Genomic DNA, 21767 nt, shown 5'->3' with positions numbered 1-21767 from the left:
TATCCCATTAAATTGGCTTCGTCATCATATTGTTATCTTTGTACAATGTACAATAATCCTATTCCATTGGATTCGTCATCATATTGTTATCTTTGTACATTAATTCCTGTCTATGTCTATGGACATGAAATAATTAATTAAATTAAATTTAAATGAATTTGCAGTTTTTGCCTGATGTACATTCAACTTACATACCCTAGAAAATAACACACACACTTGTGAACACTTGTTTGCAGAAACCACCACTGTGTATTAGAAAAAGATGTATGATAACTGGTGGAGAGATGGAACGAAAAACACAAAAATAATTATAGCCTTTGGACTTGTCTCCCTTGCGATAACAAAGGGAAGTAACTGCGTCTAAGATCTTGAGGGGAGTGTTCACGCAAGTTGCTGTCTCATTTTGTTTATATACTGTATCATTATAACCGTGTTGTCAACACTGCAGTTTAACAGCCTCAGTGTGCATCAATCATCATATATAGGTAAACTGGAACGTATTTTCGTGTTGTTATGTCATGCTTATCTTCAATCAGGACCGGTGGCACTTGTATACCAGCGAGACTCACCAAGTCGATCTTGGCGTAGTGCATGTCCAATCAGGCACGTGATCATCGTGACTCATCACTCTTCGAATTGTTTGATGCGGTTACGCCAACATGGGGCAACGTGATGATAAGTGACATATACAGTACAGCAGTCTTTGTTACCTGACAATGTGTCAATATTCATACAAAAATGATGTGCACGTAAAATCCCCCAACCACCAGATTGAAATGATTGCCGGTTGGATGACATCCGATGGTGCTGGCCAAGCTTTGTATCTGGATTCATACTTAGGTTACAGTTATTGCTGGCATGGATATAGAGCATCATTTTCAGTAGATGAGATGAGAAATGAGAGTGTGGAAATGTTTATATTACCAAAACAATAAAGCAATCATCTCCTCTAATGGGCAGCGGGGCGGTCGGGTAGCCTAGTGGTTAAAGTGTTCGCTCGTCACGCCGTAGACCCGGGTTCGATTCCCGACATGGGTACAATGTGTGAAGCCCATTTCTGGTGACCCCCGCCGTGATATTGCTGGAATATTGCTAAAAGCGGCGTAAAACCATACTCACTCACTCTAATGGGCAGCAAGAGGGGTACACTGGCGTATAACGTTTCTTCTTCTCCTCATGCTCTCCATACCCACTGTGTATGATAACATGAGTACATACTCAATGGCTCAGAAAGTTGTCTGGAGCCTTTTTATACCAAAGCATAGTAAGCTGTCATACATTACGAGATGTAATACATAATGAACATCAACTGATGTTGTGGGGGGACTCCAGAGTGCTTGATAAATATACCATCTATTCATGAGCTGACCACTCTCACTTTTTATTTCTTTTCTGTTGCACTTTTTGGTACTTGTTAAAGATTTGTGGTATTGTGATACGTTCTCAAGATATAGTCGTATGCCACCTGAAAGTGCATCACTTAGATTATGTCTGCTTACTGTAATTTGTGTTGGTATTCATTGGCCTGTCACAGCTCATCCTTTTTCTTTGTTAGGTAAGAATGTCACTACCAAGAGCCCCACTGTCCCGTACGACCCAAATGCGTGTTCTGGGCACACTGATGAAGGGCCCTCCATGTGTAGCTGATGAGTGGGAGTATGCTGTGTCTGATGTGTGGATTGGACAGCTGAAGGACCTGCTAAATGATCATCAGACAACAGGGGGGCCTGTCCCTCCCATGACAAGCTCATTCAATGACACAGACAACATATTTCTAGGGGAATCAATCTGGAAGGTGCTGGTGTCATGGTATGGCCTCGGGGAGGATTACAACCTCCACAGACGACTGTGTTCCTCAAAGTACATGCAGGTTCCAGGTCAGGGAGACTCATACATCTTGGCAGACAAACACCTCGACTTCATCCATATATCCGTCTGTCTCCTGGACCACATTGACTGCGTAGACAAGCAGCATTTCATTCAAGTCTTCTTCTGGGAGGATGTCAATTTTCTGGAACTGCTGCTGTGCAGATCTATTGGTGTTTCAATAGACCAAGGTCATCGGATATGGGCATCTATCAAGAAAGATGAAAATGAAGTATTTTTGGGGACTTTGGATTCACCAGAAATATGTACAGCTGGGAGTTTTGGTGGATTCCTAAGCTTGAAGCTACCAGGTTTGCGCGAGAAACTGAAAAAGAGACATGGACTTCCTCCTCCTACTGCTAGTCAAGCATCTTTGGACTCTTTCTCTTCTGCCAAAGGACACTTGGCCGAGGTTCTGCAGAGACTGGGGATCAGCATCATGTTGTGTCTGGAGGAGACGGGGAGGAAACAGCCTTACCCTCTGCATCAGAGGGTCTCATGTCTGTCTGGCATCAGTCCTAATCTTGTGGTTGCCCAACAACAACATGACTGGTCACGAGTACTGGATGAAGCCTTGAATACATTTGAGAAGGAGGTACAGTTTCTGGTGAAGACGAAACGAGATGAGGTGTGCCAAGATGTTGAGAAACTCATCAAGGACAAGATTACAGATGCAGAGAAACTGGAGCAAGATGTAGGGAAGGCAAAGGCAGAGCTTGGTGTGCAAGAGAAGAGGTTTAAAGAACGTGAAAAAGACTTAGATGAGCGCGAACATGACCTCAATGTGAAAGTGGACAAGTTCAAGCGAGGCCTGACAGATTACCTTATGCAGAGGAAGAAGCTAGAAGAAGAGTTGAAAAGAATTGAAGAACAGAATATATTCACAGACACAAAAGTGGAGTTGAATGTTGGAGGCTCCAAGTATACTACATCAACAATTACGCTAACCAAAGAACCAGATTCATTATTAGCACTGATGTTCAGCGGGCGACATCATGTCCAAAAAGATGCTGATGGCTCCTACTTTATTGACCGTGATGGGACCAACTTTCGACATATTTTGAATTATATGCGTGATGGTATGAGGTCAATAGATAGTCTCAGGAATCAGACTGCATTACTCCAAGAGATACTTGTCGAGGCCGACTTCTTTAGACTGTCAGGGTTGTCGCAAGCCATCAACGCTATGAGGTCAAGCCAGACATCCGGCACGTGTTCCAGTATGCCAGCACAATACTGACAAACTCATATCCTTTCTAATGACAGTAACTACATTACTGACTATACCCCAAACATGGGCCTGAAACTAGTGCTTACCATGTACTGCCACAGTATATGTTTCATCTGCAGAGTTTCCAACTCCACTTAAGTTCAGGAGAGCAAGACCTTAGATAAGGCTATTTCTGGACTTGCAGAAAGGAAAATGTGACATACATATTAACAAAAGTTAGACAATTAATTAGTGCAATCCAATGTGGAAAAAAAATAGTTTCCTTCAAATTTGTTTTTAGCATTAAAGTTTGGATTTGGCTTGAGAATAATTAATCTTGACTAGAGAGCTGGATATTAGATTGAATGTCTGGAGACTCAAGCTGTATGCTAGGGTGCTGGCAGGTCTGCATTTGTAGATTGCTATAGAGTATCAATTCATTGGAAATATGGGGGCAGTGAGGTTTTTGTGGAAACTGATAAATGATTGGGGACGCAAATATATGTTGTATGTGTTGTTCCGTATGTCAATGACCACACTTAAGTCTTTCGTAGTAGGAAGCATTGGGCCAAACCAAATCACTTGTACAGTGCATGTATATATTCTACAGGTTAGGCTCCTTGCATCACATGGCAATGGTTGTTGTAAAATGGCAGGCATTTGGGAGGAGCTGTCCACATCTTTCAGTGATCAGTCACAGCCTGTAGTAGTGAAGAATGAGAGAGCGAGTGTACAGACTACAACACCTGCTTCACCAGTATCATATTAAACTGTCCTCACCCCACATCTTTAATAACCTTCACCAAAACATAACTATCCTGGGATCTTCAAGCACTTAGCTGTTTTTTTAATGAATATATTATCATTAAACATGTAGCTCTTCATGTGGTTAGGGTCCTCGGGGTGATTGAGTAGCCTGGGGGTAACTTCACTCCTCACTCCAAAGAACTGTGTTCGATTCCCCACATGGGTGGTACAATGTGTGAAGCCCATTTCTGGTGTTTCCTGACATGATAATGCTGGAATATTGCTAAAAGCGGTGTAAAACCACACTCACTCTGGAGTCCTCTTGTCAAATTTATTATTTCATGTACAGTTCATATCACATATTGATACATCCATCTGTTGTAATATTATACAGGATGATTTGTTCTCATATCAACGTTTGTTTGTTTGTTTGTTTGTTTGTTTGTTAATAAACTGTTTTTTTATCAACAGACATGTCCTGACTATAGTGCTGCCTCTGTCTGCAATAACTGTTGTAATAAGACTCTCCGTTATGACTCCATGTCAGAAGCATCTGATTCTCCTTCACTGACTCCCAGTGGAGGAGATGAGTTAGATACTCAAGCACAATTTGTTCATTTTCTTAATGTCTTTATTAACACTCTTTGAGTTTTATGTATAAGAAAAATAAATCATCAAAACCCATATTGATAGATATTTCAAGTGCCATGAATCAAACATCAACCTGGTATCTGCATCTCTCAACACCTGTGTAATCACAGCTGTTACCAGTGTTGAGAGCAACTCTGTATTAGGAGCAGCCAAGCTAGAGTTAAAGCAACATCTTATTTAGTATTTCATACATCACAATATCATTGCAGTAGTTATTCCAAGCTGTTTATCCACCTGTCCTCTGTAGAGCTACAATTAACTCCCAATGTACAAAAATCAAGGGACTCTCTAAGTCAGTTTGTTATAAAGTTTGTTGTTCACATGAACAATAACACTAAATACTACCACAATTTTGATTGTCATATTCAGAGCTGAATAGCAGCTACAGCACTTTGAGGAACAGGAGTGCATGGTAGCCTGTGGGTTGCATTGTCCACCACAATGCATGGAGATCGAGCCATGGAGCCATTATGCTGGTGGTCGGAACTGGTTCTTCTCACTCCTGAGGAAGCCCATCACTTTAATAGAGTCGGTCTCATTACAGTGTGTCTGTACACTGGCCTCCCTGGACAGACATGAGAAATGTGTGCAAATCATTGTTGTGGATTTCAGGTCTGACTTCCGACATATACAATGAGTTTACGCATGAATGTTCAGTACAGCAGGGGTTTGTTGTGTTGAGTGCAGCAGGGGTTTGTTGTGTGAAGTGCAGCAGAGGTTTGTTGTGCTGAGTGCAGCAGGGGTTTGTTGTGCTGAGTGCAGCAGGGGTTTGTTGTGTTGAGTGCAGCAGGGGTTTGTTGTGCTGAGTGCAGCAGAGGTTTGTTGTGTTGAGTACAGCAGGGGTTTGTTGTGTTGAGTGCAGCAAGGGTTTGTTGTGTTGAGTACAGCAGGGGTTTGTTGTGCTGAGTGCAGCAGGGGTTTGTTGTGTTGAGTGCAGCAGGGGTTTGTTGTGTTGAGTACAGCAGGGGTTTGTTGTGTTGAGTACAGCAGGGGTTTGTTGTGTTGAGTGCAGCAGGGGTTTGTTGTGCTGAGTGCATCAGGGGTTTGTTGTGCTGAGTGCAGCAGGGATTGGGCTCATTACAGAAGGGGTTTGTCTTCAGTGCTGCATGATCTTGTGTCAATTACAGCAGGGGTTTGTTGTGCTGAGTGCAGCAGGGGTTTGTTGTGTTGAGTGCAGCAAGGGTTTGTTGTGCTGAGTGCAGCAGGGGTTTGTTGTGCTGAGTGCAGCAGGGGTTTGTTGTGCTGAGTGCAGCAGGGATTGGGCTTATTACAGAAGGGGTTTGTCTTCAGTGCTGCGTGATCTTGTGTCAATTACAGCAGGGGTTTGTTGTGCTGAGTGCAGCAGAGGTTTGTTGTGTTGAGTACAGCAGGGGTTTGTTGTGTTGAGTACAGCAGGGGTTTGTTGTGTTGAGTGCAGCAGGGGTTTGTTGTGCTGAGTGCATCAGGGGTTTGTTGTGCTGAGTGCAGCAGGGATTGGGCTCATTACAGAAGGGGTTTGTCTTCAGTGCTGCATGATCTTGTGTCAATTACAGCAGGGGTTTGTTGTGCTGAGTGCAGCAGGGGTTTGTTGTGTTGAGTGCAGCAAGGGTTTGTTGTGCTGAGTGCAGCAGGGGTTTGTTGTGCTGAGTGCAGCAGGGGTTTGTTGTGCTGAGTGCAGCAGGGATTGGGCTTATTACAGAAGGGGTTTGTCTTCAGTGCTGCGTGATCTTGTGTCAATTACAGCAGGGGTTTGTTGTGCTGAGTGCAGCAGAGGTTTGTTGTGCTGAGTGCAGCAGGGGTTTGTTGTGTTGAGTGCAGCAGAGGTTTGTTGTGTTGAGTACAGCAGGGGTTTGTTGTGTTGAGTGCAGCAAGGGTTTGTTGTGCTGAGTGCAGCAGGGGTTTGTTGTGCTGAGTGCAGCAGGGGTTTGTTGTGTTGAGTGCAGCAGAGGTTTGTTGTGTTGAGTACAGCAGGGGTTTGTTGTGTTGAGTGCAGCAAGGGTTTGTTGTGCTGAGTGCAGCAGGGGTTTGTTGTGCTGAGTGCAGCAGGGGTTTGTTGTGCTGAGTGCAGCAGGGGTTTGTTGTGTTGAGTGCAGCAGAGGTTTGTTGTGTTGAGTACAGCAGGGGTTTGTTGTGTTGAGTGCAGCAAGGGTTTGTTGTGCTGAGTGCAGCAGGGGTTTGTTGTGCTGAGTGCTGCAGGGGTTTGTTGTGCTGAGTGCAGCAGGGATTGGGCTCATTACAGAAGGGGTTTGTCTTCAGTGCTGCATGATCTTGTGTCAATTACAGCAGGGGTTTGTTGTGCTGAGTGCAGCAGGGGTTGTGCACATTACAGAAGGGGTTTGTGTTCAGTGCTGCATGATTTTGTGTCAATTACAGCAGGGGGGTTGTTGCGTAAGAAGTGGCAGGGACTTGTGTTTTGTGCAGCAGAAGCATACCTGACTCTCATGAAAGGATTTATCTGCATCTCTTCTCCTATAGTGGAAGGCACTGTTGCCTCACCCTTTGTCCGCTGATTCTGCAAGGGAGAGCCGACAGGTTACAATATGATGTGTTGGTAAGCTGCACAGGGAAGGGCTAACAGCCTGCAATAGGGAACCACTCACTGACAGGTTACAATAGGGAACAGATTTTCCAGTCCCTATTTACAATGAGTGCTCAGGACATTTAAGAATTGACTTTCACTTTGTGCGAGTTCTTCTTTGGAGGATGGACCTTCATAGAGTGAGGGACAAACAGTATCAAGGTTGGAGCTTGAGTCGATAGCTTGGGTGTGCATTTCTTCATTTTGTACCCCAAGTGAGTCGATCACAGGCATGCAGTCAAACACTGACTTTTTCAAGGTATGATCTTGTAGACCCTCATACCAGTCCCAATTACAGTCACATACCAGTCTCTACTACAACCACATACATGTTTCTACTACAGTCACATACCAGTCCATACTCTTACAACTACGTACTTGAGCCCACTCCAGCCTGCTTGCCACTGCCTCACTGCTAGGTTCCACATGGGCAGCATACTTCAGATTTGACACTGTGTACTCATGGCCACAGTACACTTTCTGCAATCACAGTAAGAGACAAGTGGTATATGCTGTGTCATTGTGTGCATGGACTTAAGTTCCTCTCCTGGCATTAATAATTAAAGAATCCAAGCGATTATTGTACTGATTCAGTACTGTAACAGGATGACGTCTGTAATAAACAAGTGACTCACTGTTTGCTGTGGCAGTGCAGAAAGGACCTCGATCAAGGCCTTGTGCATCTGGTCCGGCGTCCCTTCAAAGAACTTCCCACAGCCTCCCTGAAACAGCGTGTCCCCTACAACAACAACTTCACACTTAAAACCATCTCCCTCAGCCACTCTGAAACCATGTGTCCCTTACACAAACATCACCCCTGACAGCCACCCTGAAACAGTGCGTCCCCTACAAAAACATCACCCCTGACAGCCTCCCTGAAACAGTGCGTCCCCTACACAAACATCACCCGACAGCCTCCCTGAAACAGTGCGTCCCCTACACAAACATCACCCCTGACAGCCTCCCTGAAACAGTGCGTCCCCTACACAAACATCACCCCTCACAGCCTCCCTGAAACAGTGCGTCCCCTACACAAACATCACCCCTGACAGCCTCCCTGAAACAGTGCGTCCCCTACACAAACATCACCCCTCACAGCCACCCTGGTACAATGTGTCCTCTACACAAATATCACCCCTCACAGCCACCCTGGGACAGTGTGTCCCTTACACAAATATCACCCCTCACAGCCACCCTGGGACAATGTGTCCCTTACACAAATATCACCCCTCACAGCCACCCTGGGACAATGTGTCCTCTACCATAAACTACATCAGACAGCATTACAATTGTCTTGTCTTATAACACAATCGTATACTAAAACTAAATTTTAAATTGAGACTTTGTCATGCAAATGTGGAGGAGTGAAAGACCAAAGTCAAGAGATTAGTTAAAATACATGTAGAATGAAAATAAGTGTTTTGAACAGGAGTTGACAGGTTGTCACTTGCAGGTCTCAAATGAACCAATCAAGTCCCACAATAGAAGACACACACTTTATCTAATCTTCACTCTTCTAAAAATGTCTGAGACAAGTGATAGGATTCAAAACACAGACCTTCTGATCTGAGGTCAGATGCCTTGTCCAAATGAGCAAAGGATGTTGTTGACTAGCCATGTTTACAGACACTGGTGCCAAAGGACAAATGTTACTTGATCACCACTACTGGTTGCTGACCAGTTCAAGTAAAAGTTGAAACAGTTTACTTGCTTGACATCTACCCATCGAGGACAAGATGGATTCCTGACACTGACCTGTGAAGACTGCAGGGTCCTCTGCCTCCTTCCCCGTCACATAGTAGCAAATGTGGCCTGATGTGTGGCATGGCGTAAACAGGCACCTCACTGTCAAGCTGCCTATCTGCAATACGATTGCAATCAATCAATCTTTATACTTTCATCATAAAGGCCTGACAGCCTAAGAGCAAGATGCAAGATGAGAATTCACAGTTTCATTTTAGTTCTATATACAGGGCAACAAATTCCAAAATATTGTTCACCCAAATATCACCATAGACATTTAAGTGAAGTTTGCATTTCGATAAAACAGTGACATCACAAGTATTTAGCATACTTTTCAGTAAAAAGTCAATACTTATCAATATCAATTAACAAAACCACACAAACAACTGAAAACAAATGCAAATCTTATCATAAATTCTTAATGTTTATGGAAAACAAATTCAGCAATGCCAAACTCACTTGACTTGCAGCCTTTCATAAACCAACATTGATCATCTGGCCATGTTTCATAGAAGTCTATTACAGTTTACATGTTCTTGTAAAACAGGCAAAATTAACAATCATCATCTTTTCTTTTGTTCTCTGCAAATACTCTGTGTCTGACCTTGAACTCATCCCCATGTGTGACCTTGTTGGTGAGTTCTCCAATTCTGACATCGCCACCATAGACTGTTGTCTTTCCCAGAAGACCGACAAGCTTCTCATTCCCTCCAGCATGATCCCTACAACCATAACACCTTCATACTTCCTGTAACCATGACAGCATTTTCATTCTCTCCTCAGACAGTAGCTGTTTAAATCTTGATTTAAAAAATATGTACAGATCAATGGGATTTTGTTTTTCGAAAGAATTTTCATACAAACCTGTCAATTGCACGCAAAACAGAACTTTATTACTCAGGCTGAAATCTTTGTCATATGATGAGTAAATGACAGTATGGACAATGTGTGATGGCAGAATTAGGATTAACTGGAAGATCTTATATCATTCATTATTAATTACCAAATTTACAGACTTTTATGCTTACTGACAGTTTATTACAATTAAAAAAAGCATTTACAACTAAAAATAAAATGAAATTCATCTCCATTATCATCCATAATATGTATGTTAGCATCTACTGTATGCATTGTGTTTATGACATTGGTATCATGGAGAGTGATCTCCCCTGAATAAACATCCTTGATACAAACACGACAATCATGTTACATGGTGTCAGATAAGTGGGATTTTCGCAAACAAATTAAGACTTTGTCTGGAAATAACATTCCCTAACAGGATTCTATAATCTGTGAATCATTGTGTGACTTTTCATGACATGTGCATGTATTTTTGAGACGTAAATGCCGAAAAGAGACGACCATATGTTGCATAAAACCTGAACGCTTAATTGTGAAGTGAAAGTGACAAGATGTGTGCAAAAACTGTGAAGTTCTACAAAATCACAAGTGCCTATAGATACATCCAACTTTATACAGGGGCAGACCGGTCCTTCCATACAGAGTATTCACAGAAATGGGACTCAAACTTAGCGAAGTCAGAAAAGAAATTCAGAAGTTACACTTCATCCACTTGAGGTGGTTGGCATGATCATGTCACCAGTGACAAATGAAGATAGAACTGTCTATGTAAAGTTTTATTTGGCTCGTGTGGATCAGAAACCTCTCCTGTTAGGTGATGGATGTGAAGAGCAAATACTGATTCAGAGAACATACGCCATTACAGTAGAGTTTGACAATCATCCAGGTTAAAGATGGCTACAGGTACCCTTCCAGGAACATACAGGTTGAAGATTGACCCAACAATCCCTCCTGTAGTGCATGGACCAAGATGTCAAACAAAGGCACTGGCAGGAAAGATCACGAGCAAGCTGCATGAAATGGAAGCTAATGGCCACATCATTAAAGTCACTGAACCTACAGACTGGGCTAGTTCAAAGGTTACAGTCGTCAAAGGCGACAAACAGCGAGTATGCCTGGATCCAAAAGAACTGAATCCTGCAATACGGAGGGAACACTATCCGATTCCCACAGTAGAGGAAGTTTTTGTATCATTCCCAAATTCACAGGTGTTCTCTGTGTTGGATGCAAAATCTGTATTTCTCCAAATTATGTTAGACTATGTATCAAGTTTGTTAACACTCAATACTCCAATAGGCAGATTTAGATGGCTGAGGCTACCTCTTGGTGTCAAGTCCAAATCTTTCAGCACATAATGGACACAATGCTAGAGGGAACAATTGGAGCGAGAGCTATAATGGATGACATTCTCATCGGTGGTGAAGATGCTGCTGATCATGATCGTATTAAGAAAGATGTCACGCAAAGGGCAGCTCAGTACAATCTCAGACTGAACTTTGAGAAGTGCCACATTAAACAAGCGCAAGTGAAATTTGCTGGTCACATATAGTATGTGAGAATGGTGAGAATGGAAGCAGATCTCAGCAAAGTTAGAGCTTTGACGGAAATGCCAGTCCTAAAGAGCAAAGGGGAAGTTCAACACTTCTTTGGGATGATCCAATATCTTGCCAAATTCCTGCCTTATCCTGAGTGAGACTGATGCGCCTCTGAGAGAGGTCATCAAGAAAAATATGGAATTCTTCTGGCAGAAACAACAAACGTCCTTTGAAAAACTCAAATAATTGTGTAGCTCAGCTCCAGTGTTGACGAGGTTTCATGTCAGCAAACCATCAGTTATACATTGCGACTCAAGCAGTTATGCTTTGGGAGCAGTACTTTTGTATTACATCATCTATGCTACATCATTTACATTTCCTGTCACATATTAAGGAGATTAACATTCTGTGTTTTCAAAGTAGAGCTCGTTCTACACCACACATCACTATTAGGTTGTCATAATTGCTCGTTGTGACAGTTGTATTATAGAAAGGCACCGAATAGCAAGCTCTCTGTTGTCCTAAAAATCTGAAATACATTCTCTTTGTTGATTTCTATCGTGTTTTCTGCATGAAATGTATTGCCACACATCCTTTGAATATTGTGGTAACTGCAACTGTGCAACTTGAAGCCTATAATTGTACATATGAGACAAGCTAGCTGGGACCTACCAGTGGTGATGAGTTGTCAGCACAGCATTCAGCGACACTCCCTCTTCCTTCAGGGCTGAGGCTATCTGAAATACAGACCTCACTCTTTCCACTCTGGCATGTTGTAGCATGTACATTTCTCTGGGATTGTTAAAATAACAAAAATATATAGAGGTTATAATGCGAGTGTGTTTGGGGATGGTAAATATCCTGTATTAGGAATAAGCATTGTATTAAGCGAGCCTATTTAGATAATAGGTTAAGATATAATTTCTTCTGATCACTGCATTCAAATTATTGTATTGAGTATTTTTGTCCTGAGTCATCAATAGATCACGTAAGAAAATGTGTTACAGATTATTGTTATTTTGTTTATTTCCGGTGTATATACGCAATAATATTAATATCTTGATATAAAGCAATGCCTTGCATGAAGGAAATTGTAATATCTCAAGTCTAGTAGTGTTTGACTGCAACACCCTAAGGATGATATGTACAAAATGTCATCCTTTAATAGAGAATAATTCTCGAGTTGTGTGGACACAATCATTTGAGAGATTGATCTCGAGTGTGAGTTTGACTTTCAATAAACCAGTATTTCAAGAACATTCCAAGAGGCTGGTTAGGCCTTAAGCCAATATGATGTCTCTAGGTAGTTCAATGTGACAATGAAAACATTAGCATATGCTACACATTTAAAGTAGGTCACAGTGACCTATCACCAGTGACCTAAGACTCACATCCATTGTTGTGCAAATAATATAAACATTACATGCGTAAAACTTGAACAATATCTTCAGAAAAAGGCATTTCAGTGAATATTGTCATACCTAATCTGATCTTGGCCCCGCCCTAAAGATGACATGTTCCAAATTTTATTGACCCACAATAAATCCTTCTTGAGTTAACAGCTTCATTCAGGCTTATCCTTAAGGACGTCCTTGATCAGTGACATAACATATCAATGTGTCAAAACATATTACTAGGGCTATGCAGGAAACAATATCCCTGAGATGTCCAAGCACCTCATTCTTTCAAAAACTATGTAACATTTGCTATATAGTACTGTGACACACTAGTGATATCACAAGATTGTCATCACTTGTCACACATAAGTATTCAAGTAACATACCCACTACATGCATAAGACTTACCCAGGGCTTAAGGAGCTTGCACCAGGTGCATGAAAACCTAGTGGCAGCAGACAAGACCAGGTTGCACCCTTGTCCCATACATTTATCAAAGTTGAAAGTAATCTTGATGTAAACACAGCTTGATGACATCAAGCCCAAAAAGCATGGCAAATTGCACATAACACAGGGATTATTGATGTAGTATGGTGAATAAATAAAGCTTAGGGGTATTGAACATGTTCAAAGATTGATGTGTGGACAAGGGTTGGTCACAAATTTGAAAAACTTTGACATGCACTCGGGGCATGTAGACATAAATTTTAGGTTGCACTTTTAAACACAGGTTGCACTAGTGCAAGTATTATATAGCTGAATCGAGCCATTTACCTTATATATAGTGCACTCACAACCTTTTCAGATCTTGGCCCCACACCAAGTATGACATGTACAAAGATTCTTTAACATACAGTAAGTGCTTGAATTATCACTTCAAAGAACTGGTCAGTGTGTCCAAAACAGTTTCCAGAACTAGAAAGGTGACGTACATGATGTTTCAGCCACACTCAAATACAGATGTAAGTTTTAATTTTAAATTGCTGCTTAATTACCAGAATGAGGAGTGACAATGTGTTTAAATTTATTTAGCAGATAGTTGAAATTGAGTACATTTCTTCCAGCAGACTGTTTTAAGACAAAAATATAGTTAGGCAGAATACCCAGACATCCTGATAGCGATATCTAGACTAATGATAAATTAAATTAAAAAAACATTTCACCATGTTTCAACAAGTGTCCAGCCACCAGGGTATTCTAATTACGCAGGATATAAAACAGTCATCCAATATGAATGTCTTGCAATTGCATTTTTAAACACCAAGTTTATAGTATCTTCAGCTACAGCCAGACCTTGTGGGGTTCAACGGGGTCGACTGCTGCACACTGCTTGGTTTCTTCATCAATCAGGAGGTACATATAGTTGTCCTCCAGCGCCGGAATCAGCCTCACTCTCATGTCTGAGTGGGATATCAACAACTCTCGGGAGTGACAATTTCTACACAGCACTTTCTGTGGTAATGACTTAACTGCAACAACAAAAAAGAAACTAAACCAAGTCTTCAATCTATTTAGATAAGGAAAAACTTGAAGTCAGATGAGAGTAATGTTTTATGGTGTTAGAAACTAATCTGAAAAATCAACTTTCCCATATGGTAATGCAATGGTTGATAATTATCGATTATTCTCAGCGACCACTTTCAAGGGTGATATAGATGTTAACACTAGAGGAATGAGTTGAGAGCATTGAATCCATATCATTCAAAAAGGGGGCGCTAACCACATGGGCACTTTACACAATAATGCAATACATACACTAGTGGTATAATTGAGGTCAGTGACTCTGCCACATCAGTTGGCCAATATGATAGTATCAAAAATTTGTAAACATCTATTGGTGATATCTAATGGTCTAGCAGGTCTAGATAAATGCCTTATTAAATATACTTGATCTATATCATGATATTATATCGTTTCCAGATGACTAATTAAATGTTTTTTTCTTTTTACAGAGATGTATAAGGAGCTCTCTAGCAAATCAAATGTGGTCTGTTTAACCCTTCTCAGTTCACATCAATATGCAAGACACACCCTTGTACATGTCTCCAAAGTAAAGTAATGAGCACTGTTTTTGCTACACTTATGTAAGATGGAGTTTAACACTACCAACTAACTAGGCTTGGACACTATAATAACCTAGGACTAGTAGCAGTGTATATAAGATTAAAGGGGCACTGATCTAAAGCAATTCCCCGGGACTGGTTGTTGCCTTTGTTATTGTTTTTTCCCAGTGAGTACCCGGATGTATAGCAGAAATCTAGACTAGTTCGCGACCTCTGCTGCGCCATTTATAAGCGCATTAGTCACTTTTATGGGTAGTAATAAGGGCGTATGGTTACATTGATCAACAAAATGAAATACAGTTTTCAAGATAATAAGGAAATGTACGTATCTTTGTGGGTAGCATCGGTAATGGTGACGAAGTTTTGATAAGTCACTTGCTTGGTAATTTTGAGATTTTCATTTACACTATTTTGACTTACCACACAAAGTAAATATTTCAACTGAGAATTGCTTTTTTTATAGTGTGTATATTTTCTTACTCTCAAAAGGTGTAACATTTTCAAATTTATTAAACGCCTAAATATTCACTTATTTTACAAAGTGACTGAAAAACATTTCCATCTGTATTATTATGATAACGAATTCCAAACATTTTGATGTTTAATGTCATCACCAAGAGACTGAAAATGTTACGTTAAAAAGTACATTTCTATGTTGTTTGGCTTCTAATCCTACATAATAATCTGTTGTGATGTTTTTAGGCCCTTTTGATCGTCTTAATCGATTTTAGTCAATCTGGACAGATGTTTCAGTCAAAAGGACTTAAATATTTATACATTTTTTAATTGCCTGAGAGAATCACATTTTACAAATTGACGGTATTATATACACGCTTACAAAGGAAAAGACTTGTGAAAACAACGTCTATCGCGCATTGAAGAATTTCCCAACCAAGACGTAGAGGAACAAGAATGAATCGGTTCAATGCTACAGCAAATGAAGGAAAACAAAATGCAAATACCATAATTACAACCTACCAAATTTATGTGTATAATTTTAGGCAGCTTCCTTGATCGAGTATGTATCCGTGAATATCCACACAAAGGAACACTATCCCACTCGTCTGCAGCTGTACAAAGAAACTTATTCGATGTCACGTGTCTCTGTAACCGTCAAATTTTTTAAAAGATATATATCGTTTCGGGATATTATAACCCGTGTTCGTTTCTCAACTGATCACTTAGATTGTTTCAGGTGTTTCACATAGGTGTCAAGTCTCAAGGGTCCGCTGACAAAGCCCACGTGACACGGTTCCTAAAAAAACATTGAGTGATAGATAACAATGAGCAATCAATCAACGTATTATCAGTTAACCCTTTGCTTTGAACAAAGTATGTTGTTTTTACATCGGCACTTCACGCCATGATATGAGTGTATTCCCTTTGTTTTAGTAAACCTAGACATGTAAACACTCACTTTTGACATATCCATTGTGCAAGATAACAGTGATTAATCAATCAACGTATTTTCTGTTAATCCTTTGATGACTAGGAACGATCCGTTGATTAACAAAAAAAGTAAATCAACTGATCATTCACATCTTGCAGGGCTGCCACGTGCATATTACATAACACACATTTCACCTCACTTCAAACCTGGATTTAAATTGAATAATTACCCCAGACACAATAAATGCCAAATGGGAACCTTTGTCAGGTAATCTAAGTGGTGCTACCACTAATTGTACCTGTAATAAATTCATTAACTGTAGTAATCGTATTATCCACTCAATCCGGAATCCGAAAATGCTTTCACTGCAGGGATACTTTTTTTATTATTAAACCATAAGCATCTGGGGTATTTCCAAATGACGACATCCGATGAGCTGCACCGTTCTTTTTGTCTCCAAGCCTCCAAGTTTATTTAGCTGTCCTTGCAGACGGTAGCCCAGTCTCTGGTCACGCTCAGTTGCGTATCATCCGGGTACTCAAGGGGGAAAAAACAATAACAAAGGCAACAACCAGTCCCGGGGAATTGCTTTAGATCAGTGCCCCTTTAAGACTATAAACATGATAAACACCCTGTAATAACATAATGTCCATTGTATTGGAATCTATACTCTTACACACTCACAGTACAGAGAATAGAACATATGCCATATACATACATATATAAAAAGATGATAATAAAGCTGTTGATAACCCTTGCTGTCGAAGAAGGATGATGTGTTCGAAGACCGAAACACAAATGTGCTGAGTAACCGGGAGTATTGTACGAAGGGGGATAACTCTTGCGAACAAACACTCCTTGACAGGTCCGCTTTGCTCAACTGTCGACAGCCCGCTCAGTCTCGTTTCATTGCTTCCATTGCAAAATGACAAATTGATTTCAGCAATGACTGTCATTCCTTACCGTCCTTGTTCTTTAGAACGGTTGCAATTCTTGCCAAGCGGGCGCCTGCCCTGTGCATTCTGTTCCTTCCCTATGTGCAGACAGCGCCGGTGATACTACATTTTGATACCTGTGTATAAAGGAACCGCTATTTTGTGGGGTTGTAGTGGGTTTTTTACATAACAGGTGAAGTTGAATATAATTATTATATTCTCATTCCGATGTATTATCCGTTTCAATGTTCACTATGTTGGAGACATCTGTATGAGTTTCACACCAACAGAACGTTTGTATTTGCGAATAGAGTGGGTGTGTATTTGTACAAGTGTATCTTCACCTCAATAAGGAAGATTTTTTTGCAGACCTGGGTTTATGAATGGTATGATAAAAAAACAACAACTAATATACAGGTGTTGTAGTTTATTAGCAATTATTATCACTCTTTGTCGTTTATGAGGTAAGATTTCTTATGTGAAGCAAAGAAAAGTAATTCAGTATCAGTGCTTAAAGAATTAAGAATGACATTAAAATGATAAAGGTTATCGAGCTTGTGTGCTTGGGATCGTAAATATCCTGTATTAGGAATAAACACTATGTATTTAGCTCGCCAAATGCAAGGCTCGCAAAATACAATGTTTATTCCTGATACATGATGAAAAAAATAATACCTAATGCATAAATACATAAAGTTTTGTATTAAATGAAATATGTTGATATTAGATGTATAATAATTATTGAGGAAATCTAGAAATATTGTGGACCTGTCAGAACAAGTGTCACGCCATATAGGAAATATAACACACATTCATCAGCACCCTGATAATGTCTCTGTACCGTGGACGTAACGTTTTAATACACATTGCGGAAAAGGTATGGTTCATTTTATTTTAAAATACAAAAAATACTGAAAAAATAATTTTGCCTGAGGTTTCAGGAAAAGAACGATTGTTTGTTGGACATGCTAGATGTGAAGAATTAATTTTGTTTGGTTTCTTCTTTCAAAGAAAAAAATAATATGTATTTAAGCACTAACCTAATTTAAGAATAGCTTTTTCCCTAACAAGATGCCACAATGCCCCCATCCATCTTGTAATGTGGCCGGTCCCTCAGGTCAGCTAGTGTAGATGTAATAATAATTACTGAGCACGTGTGCTGAGGAATTAATATTCTTTGTGAGGTGTGTTAACCTCTTCAGCTGCTCTGCGACGTCTAAACGAGCATCGGACACAAGGTGGGGCTCAGCCACAGGAAGACTAATGCTTAGTCTCTTAACATATTAATATATAATTTTGATAGAAACAAATAACTCCATGTTAAATGAAAAGGGGACCCATTGGGGTGGGAGATTCAAAAACTGTGGAAAATCTAGATTTGCTTCATTTGGGGCTATAGTAAAACAATAAGGGCTGGGCTGAAGGGGAAAACATAAGGTTCGGGGACTGTGAAACTGACGAAGCAAGAGGCTTATATTTTGCAAGTTCCGCTTTCTATTCCTTCTTCCAACAAGCGGGAAACTTTAATCGATTCTTCTCACTTGTCTATGATTAATAATCTGAATCTGTCCGGAAAATCTTGAACTTTAGTTTCCTTGCTATAGACAGCTGATTTGTGTCTACAGTGTGTGTCATCGTGGTGCTTTGCTCTTTAGGAGGTAGTAGCTGAAACATGCCCTCGACATTGAAGACAATAGCACTTTGCCGCCTTGGAGATCCAGGCGGGACAACATCTGCACATGTAGGTGTGGAAACTCTGTCACGCCTTAATTGGTGTTATATCTAGGGCTGCAACGATACAGGAAGGTCACGATACGATACGCATCTCGATATTCTGGTCACGATACGATACGTATCTCGATACGCAATGATAAAAAAACAAGACTTTAAATGAAATTTTGAGTAAAATTAATAAAAAATACTACAAACACAAGTCCAGATATATAATGAACACGTTTTAATAACAAGATAATATAATAATGGTATTGAATTGCGTACTTCAGTTCGGACTTGCAGACTTGTATTTCCATTGTTATGTGCTTGCGGGGATCAGCTGATAATGTTTAATGAGATGGGGAAAAACATCTGTCGTTGTAAAACCTGAGCTTATTAAAAATGTAAGTACGTTTTTGGGAGCCATGCGTTACCGCGCGCTATAACCAAGTTTGCGGTTTTTTGAAAGGCACAGTAGAGAGGAAACGCTGTACTTGAGATTTGCGTTCCGTATCGTGGCGTATCGATAAATGGGCCCACGTTTATCGTATATCGTATCGTGGGTTAAGTATCGCGATGCATCGGAATATCGGTGTATCGTTTCACCCTTAGTTATATCTCTCTCGGGGAAGATCAGTGTTTCTAGATTTTCTACAGGGGTGATGTTTTTCTTGGGGATAGCTAGACTGCCCACAACGATCTCAGCCTTGTTCGATTCTTCAATTGAGCCTTCATTATCCATTGATTCCTCACCCGCTCGACAACCTCTGTGTGTATTGTGTCTTCCAACATTGGTAGATAATGCATAGGAATAAGATACATGGTCGTAGTCGCATCTGATTCATGTAATATCTCTTCATTGCATACATTACCAAACTTCACGCTCACAGTCTCACATTTATTTTTAATGCAATACACTATGCGCTATTATAAAGGACAGTTCACAATAGTGTTTTGTGTAACCCACAGAAGTTGGTACTAATCATCGGAGGTTTAGGAACTGAAAAAAACCCAGAAAAGCCGAAATTAACCGGCTGATTAAGGAGAAAGTTACCCTGTCCTCCCTGAAAGTAATTAGATTGATGCCAACATTTTGTCAAGCTTTTCTTTCTGTTGCGCTGAAATTTATACTCGGAAACTCAGTTTTCTTGAGAAAGGAGACCCTCGATGGTATCAATTTGAATGCAATTCTGAGAATCTGCTCATAATGTGATGATCATCAACAGTATCCCACATCTGTCGATTTCCATTGTAATCATCACGACAAATCATTATATTCATGTATATCGTTCTACATGGAATTTGTAGATGGCGTTATTGGTATGAAGTTGACCAAAATGTGAAAACAAGACACTTGAGCAATAACATCAGGTCGATTGCACTCGTTTGTGAATACGATGTCAAGACAGCGACAGTTTTAGATTTGTACCCTGTGCATTGTCTGTCCAGTTCAAAATTGACAACCGCCATGGTGTCAGACAGCTTTGTATATGTACACGGGAAGAAAAGCCGGAGTTTACACCTGTGACACAAACACAAATACAGTAGGAAATGTATGCAATGACCTGAGTTGCGTATGATTCCCAATACGGAATAACTTTAGGCTCTTATTTCATAGGATTCTACACCTTTGAACATATGTTGCCTGTCCTTACCTTACTGTGATTGTGTTGATGATACGCCAGCAGACAAATTTTTTATATATGTACATTAAACCCATTCATGCGAGTATCGAATGCACAATTCAGCACCTCTGGTGAGACATAGCTTGCATTACTATATTTCCACCTGTATAGGGAAAAACATGATCAATTGATTGATTCAGCTCGTTCCATATAATTGTGTATTCATGTAGCATTTGGTGCAGGTGTCACTCATTGAGAGCTGTCTGTGTAACTAGGAACCAAAACATTCATTGTGAAATGTGTATCATTATATTGCTATGGGTTAAAACTCCGTTTAATTTCTATAGTTTTTGTGTGTGTGCTAAAGTTCTTTAATTTCAAAACTAGAATCCCAGTCTTTCAGTACCACCCATTAGAACTACTCATTAGGCTGATTTCCTCTTCACATAAGTGCGGTTATAGTAAATGTACATTTCTGACGAGATTGTGCGGTCTAGATTCATTTCTTAGTTGACATGCATTATATTCACATTAATAATTCTCCCACGATTCATCTGATAAATCATATTTGTTTTGGGTGGAATCCGATTACCATCTAGTAATCTTCCAGTCACAATGTACCTAACCTGAGCACCGTGGCATCTGCAGTCACATCTCTTCCAGGAAAACCTGCACCCAATTTAGAAGCAACTGCCATGGATAATCTTGACCATCCACTGGTATATGCATGTTAATTTGGAAAAGGGGATGTTCGTTTAGGTGGTACAAGATGCAAGTTTTTAACAGATTCATGACAAATAATGATACAATTTATTTATGCGGAAAAACGAACAATATGTGAAAAGGGAAACACGAAGCAGCTACAAGGAAGGAGAGGCGATCTTGTGTATATGAATATCACACTAGAAGCCTGTCTAACCTGTGTAACCTCAACCCCACTCGTACAGGAACGCATAATATAGGAAATATAGATGTGGAGTGTCGCAACTGAAACGTGAGGAGGGTTGTGACCAGAATACATCCCTTAGAAACGGTCATAGGCTGCTTTATTTAACTGTATAACTGTTGAGTCTTGACGATGAAGTAGCATTACTAACTCATTTAGTAACATTATTAAATCACCCTCGTGTCTTTTGATATCAAATATATAAACACTCGTTGATAAAAGTTTATCAACTCGTGTTGATATATTTGATATCAAAAGACACGAGGGTGAGATTTTCTATATCAATCAAAGACAACATGTGATACCGTAAAACTATCCATCCCCAGAGAATTTTGTACTTCTATGTTTAGATCACCTTATAACACGCCCAACGTGTCTTTTATATGGTGTCTGATCTTAGTATTTATTACTATATACGTTAGCTAATGCATAAACCAAATTGAACGTACCATTTTGCAGTTCAGTGTCGTCTGCTTATGTACAAGGGAAGTAACTCTAATCACATCCGCCTCAACTGTTGTGTTCTGC

General features: G+C 40.3%; 2 protein-coding genes across 4 annotated transcripts; one reads left to right on the top strand and one right to left on the bottom strand.

Moving 5' to 3' along the window:
• Positions 1 to 373: 373 nt before the first annotated feature.
• Positions 374 to 4391, top strand: LOC139473372 (uncharacterized). Its single transcript, XM_071255922.1, has 2 exons — positions 374 to 485; positions 1556 to 4391. The coding sequence occupies exon 2, from the start codon at positions 1562 to 1564 to the stop codon at positions 3104 to 3106; it is 1545 nt and encodes a 514-aa protein (XP_071112023.1). The 5' UTR covers positions 374 to 485; positions 1556 to 1561; the 3' UTR covers positions 3107 to 4391.
• A 68-nt stretch (positions 4392 to 4459) lies between these two features.
• Positions 4460 to 17071, bottom strand: LOC139473373 (hydroxyacylglutathione hydrolase, mitochondrial-like). 3 transcript variants are annotated; one of them, XM_071255923.1, is made up of 10 exons: positions 16739 to 16825; positions 15609 to 15700; positions 13861 to 14036; positions 11843 to 11907; positions 9379 to 9496; positions 8787 to 8892; positions 7667 to 7770; positions 7410 to 7511; positions 6886 to 6965; positions 4460 to 5039 (listed from the first exon to the last, which is right to left on the bottom strand). In XM_071255923.1, exons 3-10 carry the CDS (start codon positions 13963 to 13965, stop codon positions 4943 to 4945), a joined length of 777 nt encoding a protein of 258 aa, XP_071112024.1. In that variant the 5' UTR covers positions 13966 to 14036; positions 15609 to 15700; positions 16739 to 16825; the 3' UTR covers positions 4460 to 4942. The 3 variants fall into 3 exon arrangements, with proteins under 3 accessions (XP_071112024.1, XP_071112026.1, XP_071112025.1); XM_071255925.1 differs by lacking the exons at positions 15609 to 15700; positions 16739 to 16825 and adding an exon at positions 16984 to 17071; XM_071255924.1 differs by lacking the exon at positions 15609 to 15700 and having other exon boundaries at positions 16739 to 16865.
• Between the last annotated feature and the right edge of the window lie 4696 nt (positions 17072 to 21767).

The sequence above is a fragment of the Haliotis cracherodii genome, unplaced genomic scaffold, assembly GCF_022045235.1.
Source record: "Haliotis cracherodii isolate W230 unplaced genomic scaffold, xgHalCrac1.p SCAF_28, whole genome shotgun sequence".
NCBI lineage: Eukaryota > Metazoa > Mollusca > Gastropoda > Lepetellida > Haliotidae > Haliotis > Haliotis cracherodii.
The sequence above is the reverse complement of the archived record's forward strand: the minus strand, read 5'-3'. Positions and strand labels throughout refer to the sequence as shown.

Coding starts and splice junctions, on each gene's coding strand:
- LOC139473372 (XM_071255922.1), top strand. CDS start 1,562: ATGTCACTACCAAGAGCCCCACTGTCCCGTACGACCCAAATGCGTGTT.
- LOC139473373 (XM_071255925.1), bottom strand. CDS start 17,041: ATGCACAGGGCAGGCGCCCGCTTGGCAAGAATTGCAACCGTTCTAAAG. Junction 9,497..11,842: donor CTGACAACTCATCACCACTG/GTAGGTCCCAGC, acceptor TTATGGTTGTAG/GGATCATGCTGGAGGGAATG. Junction 6,966..7,409: donor GCAGGCTGGAGTGGGCTCAA/GTACGTAGTTGT, acceptor TCTCCCTTGCAG/AATCAGCGGACAAAGGGTGA.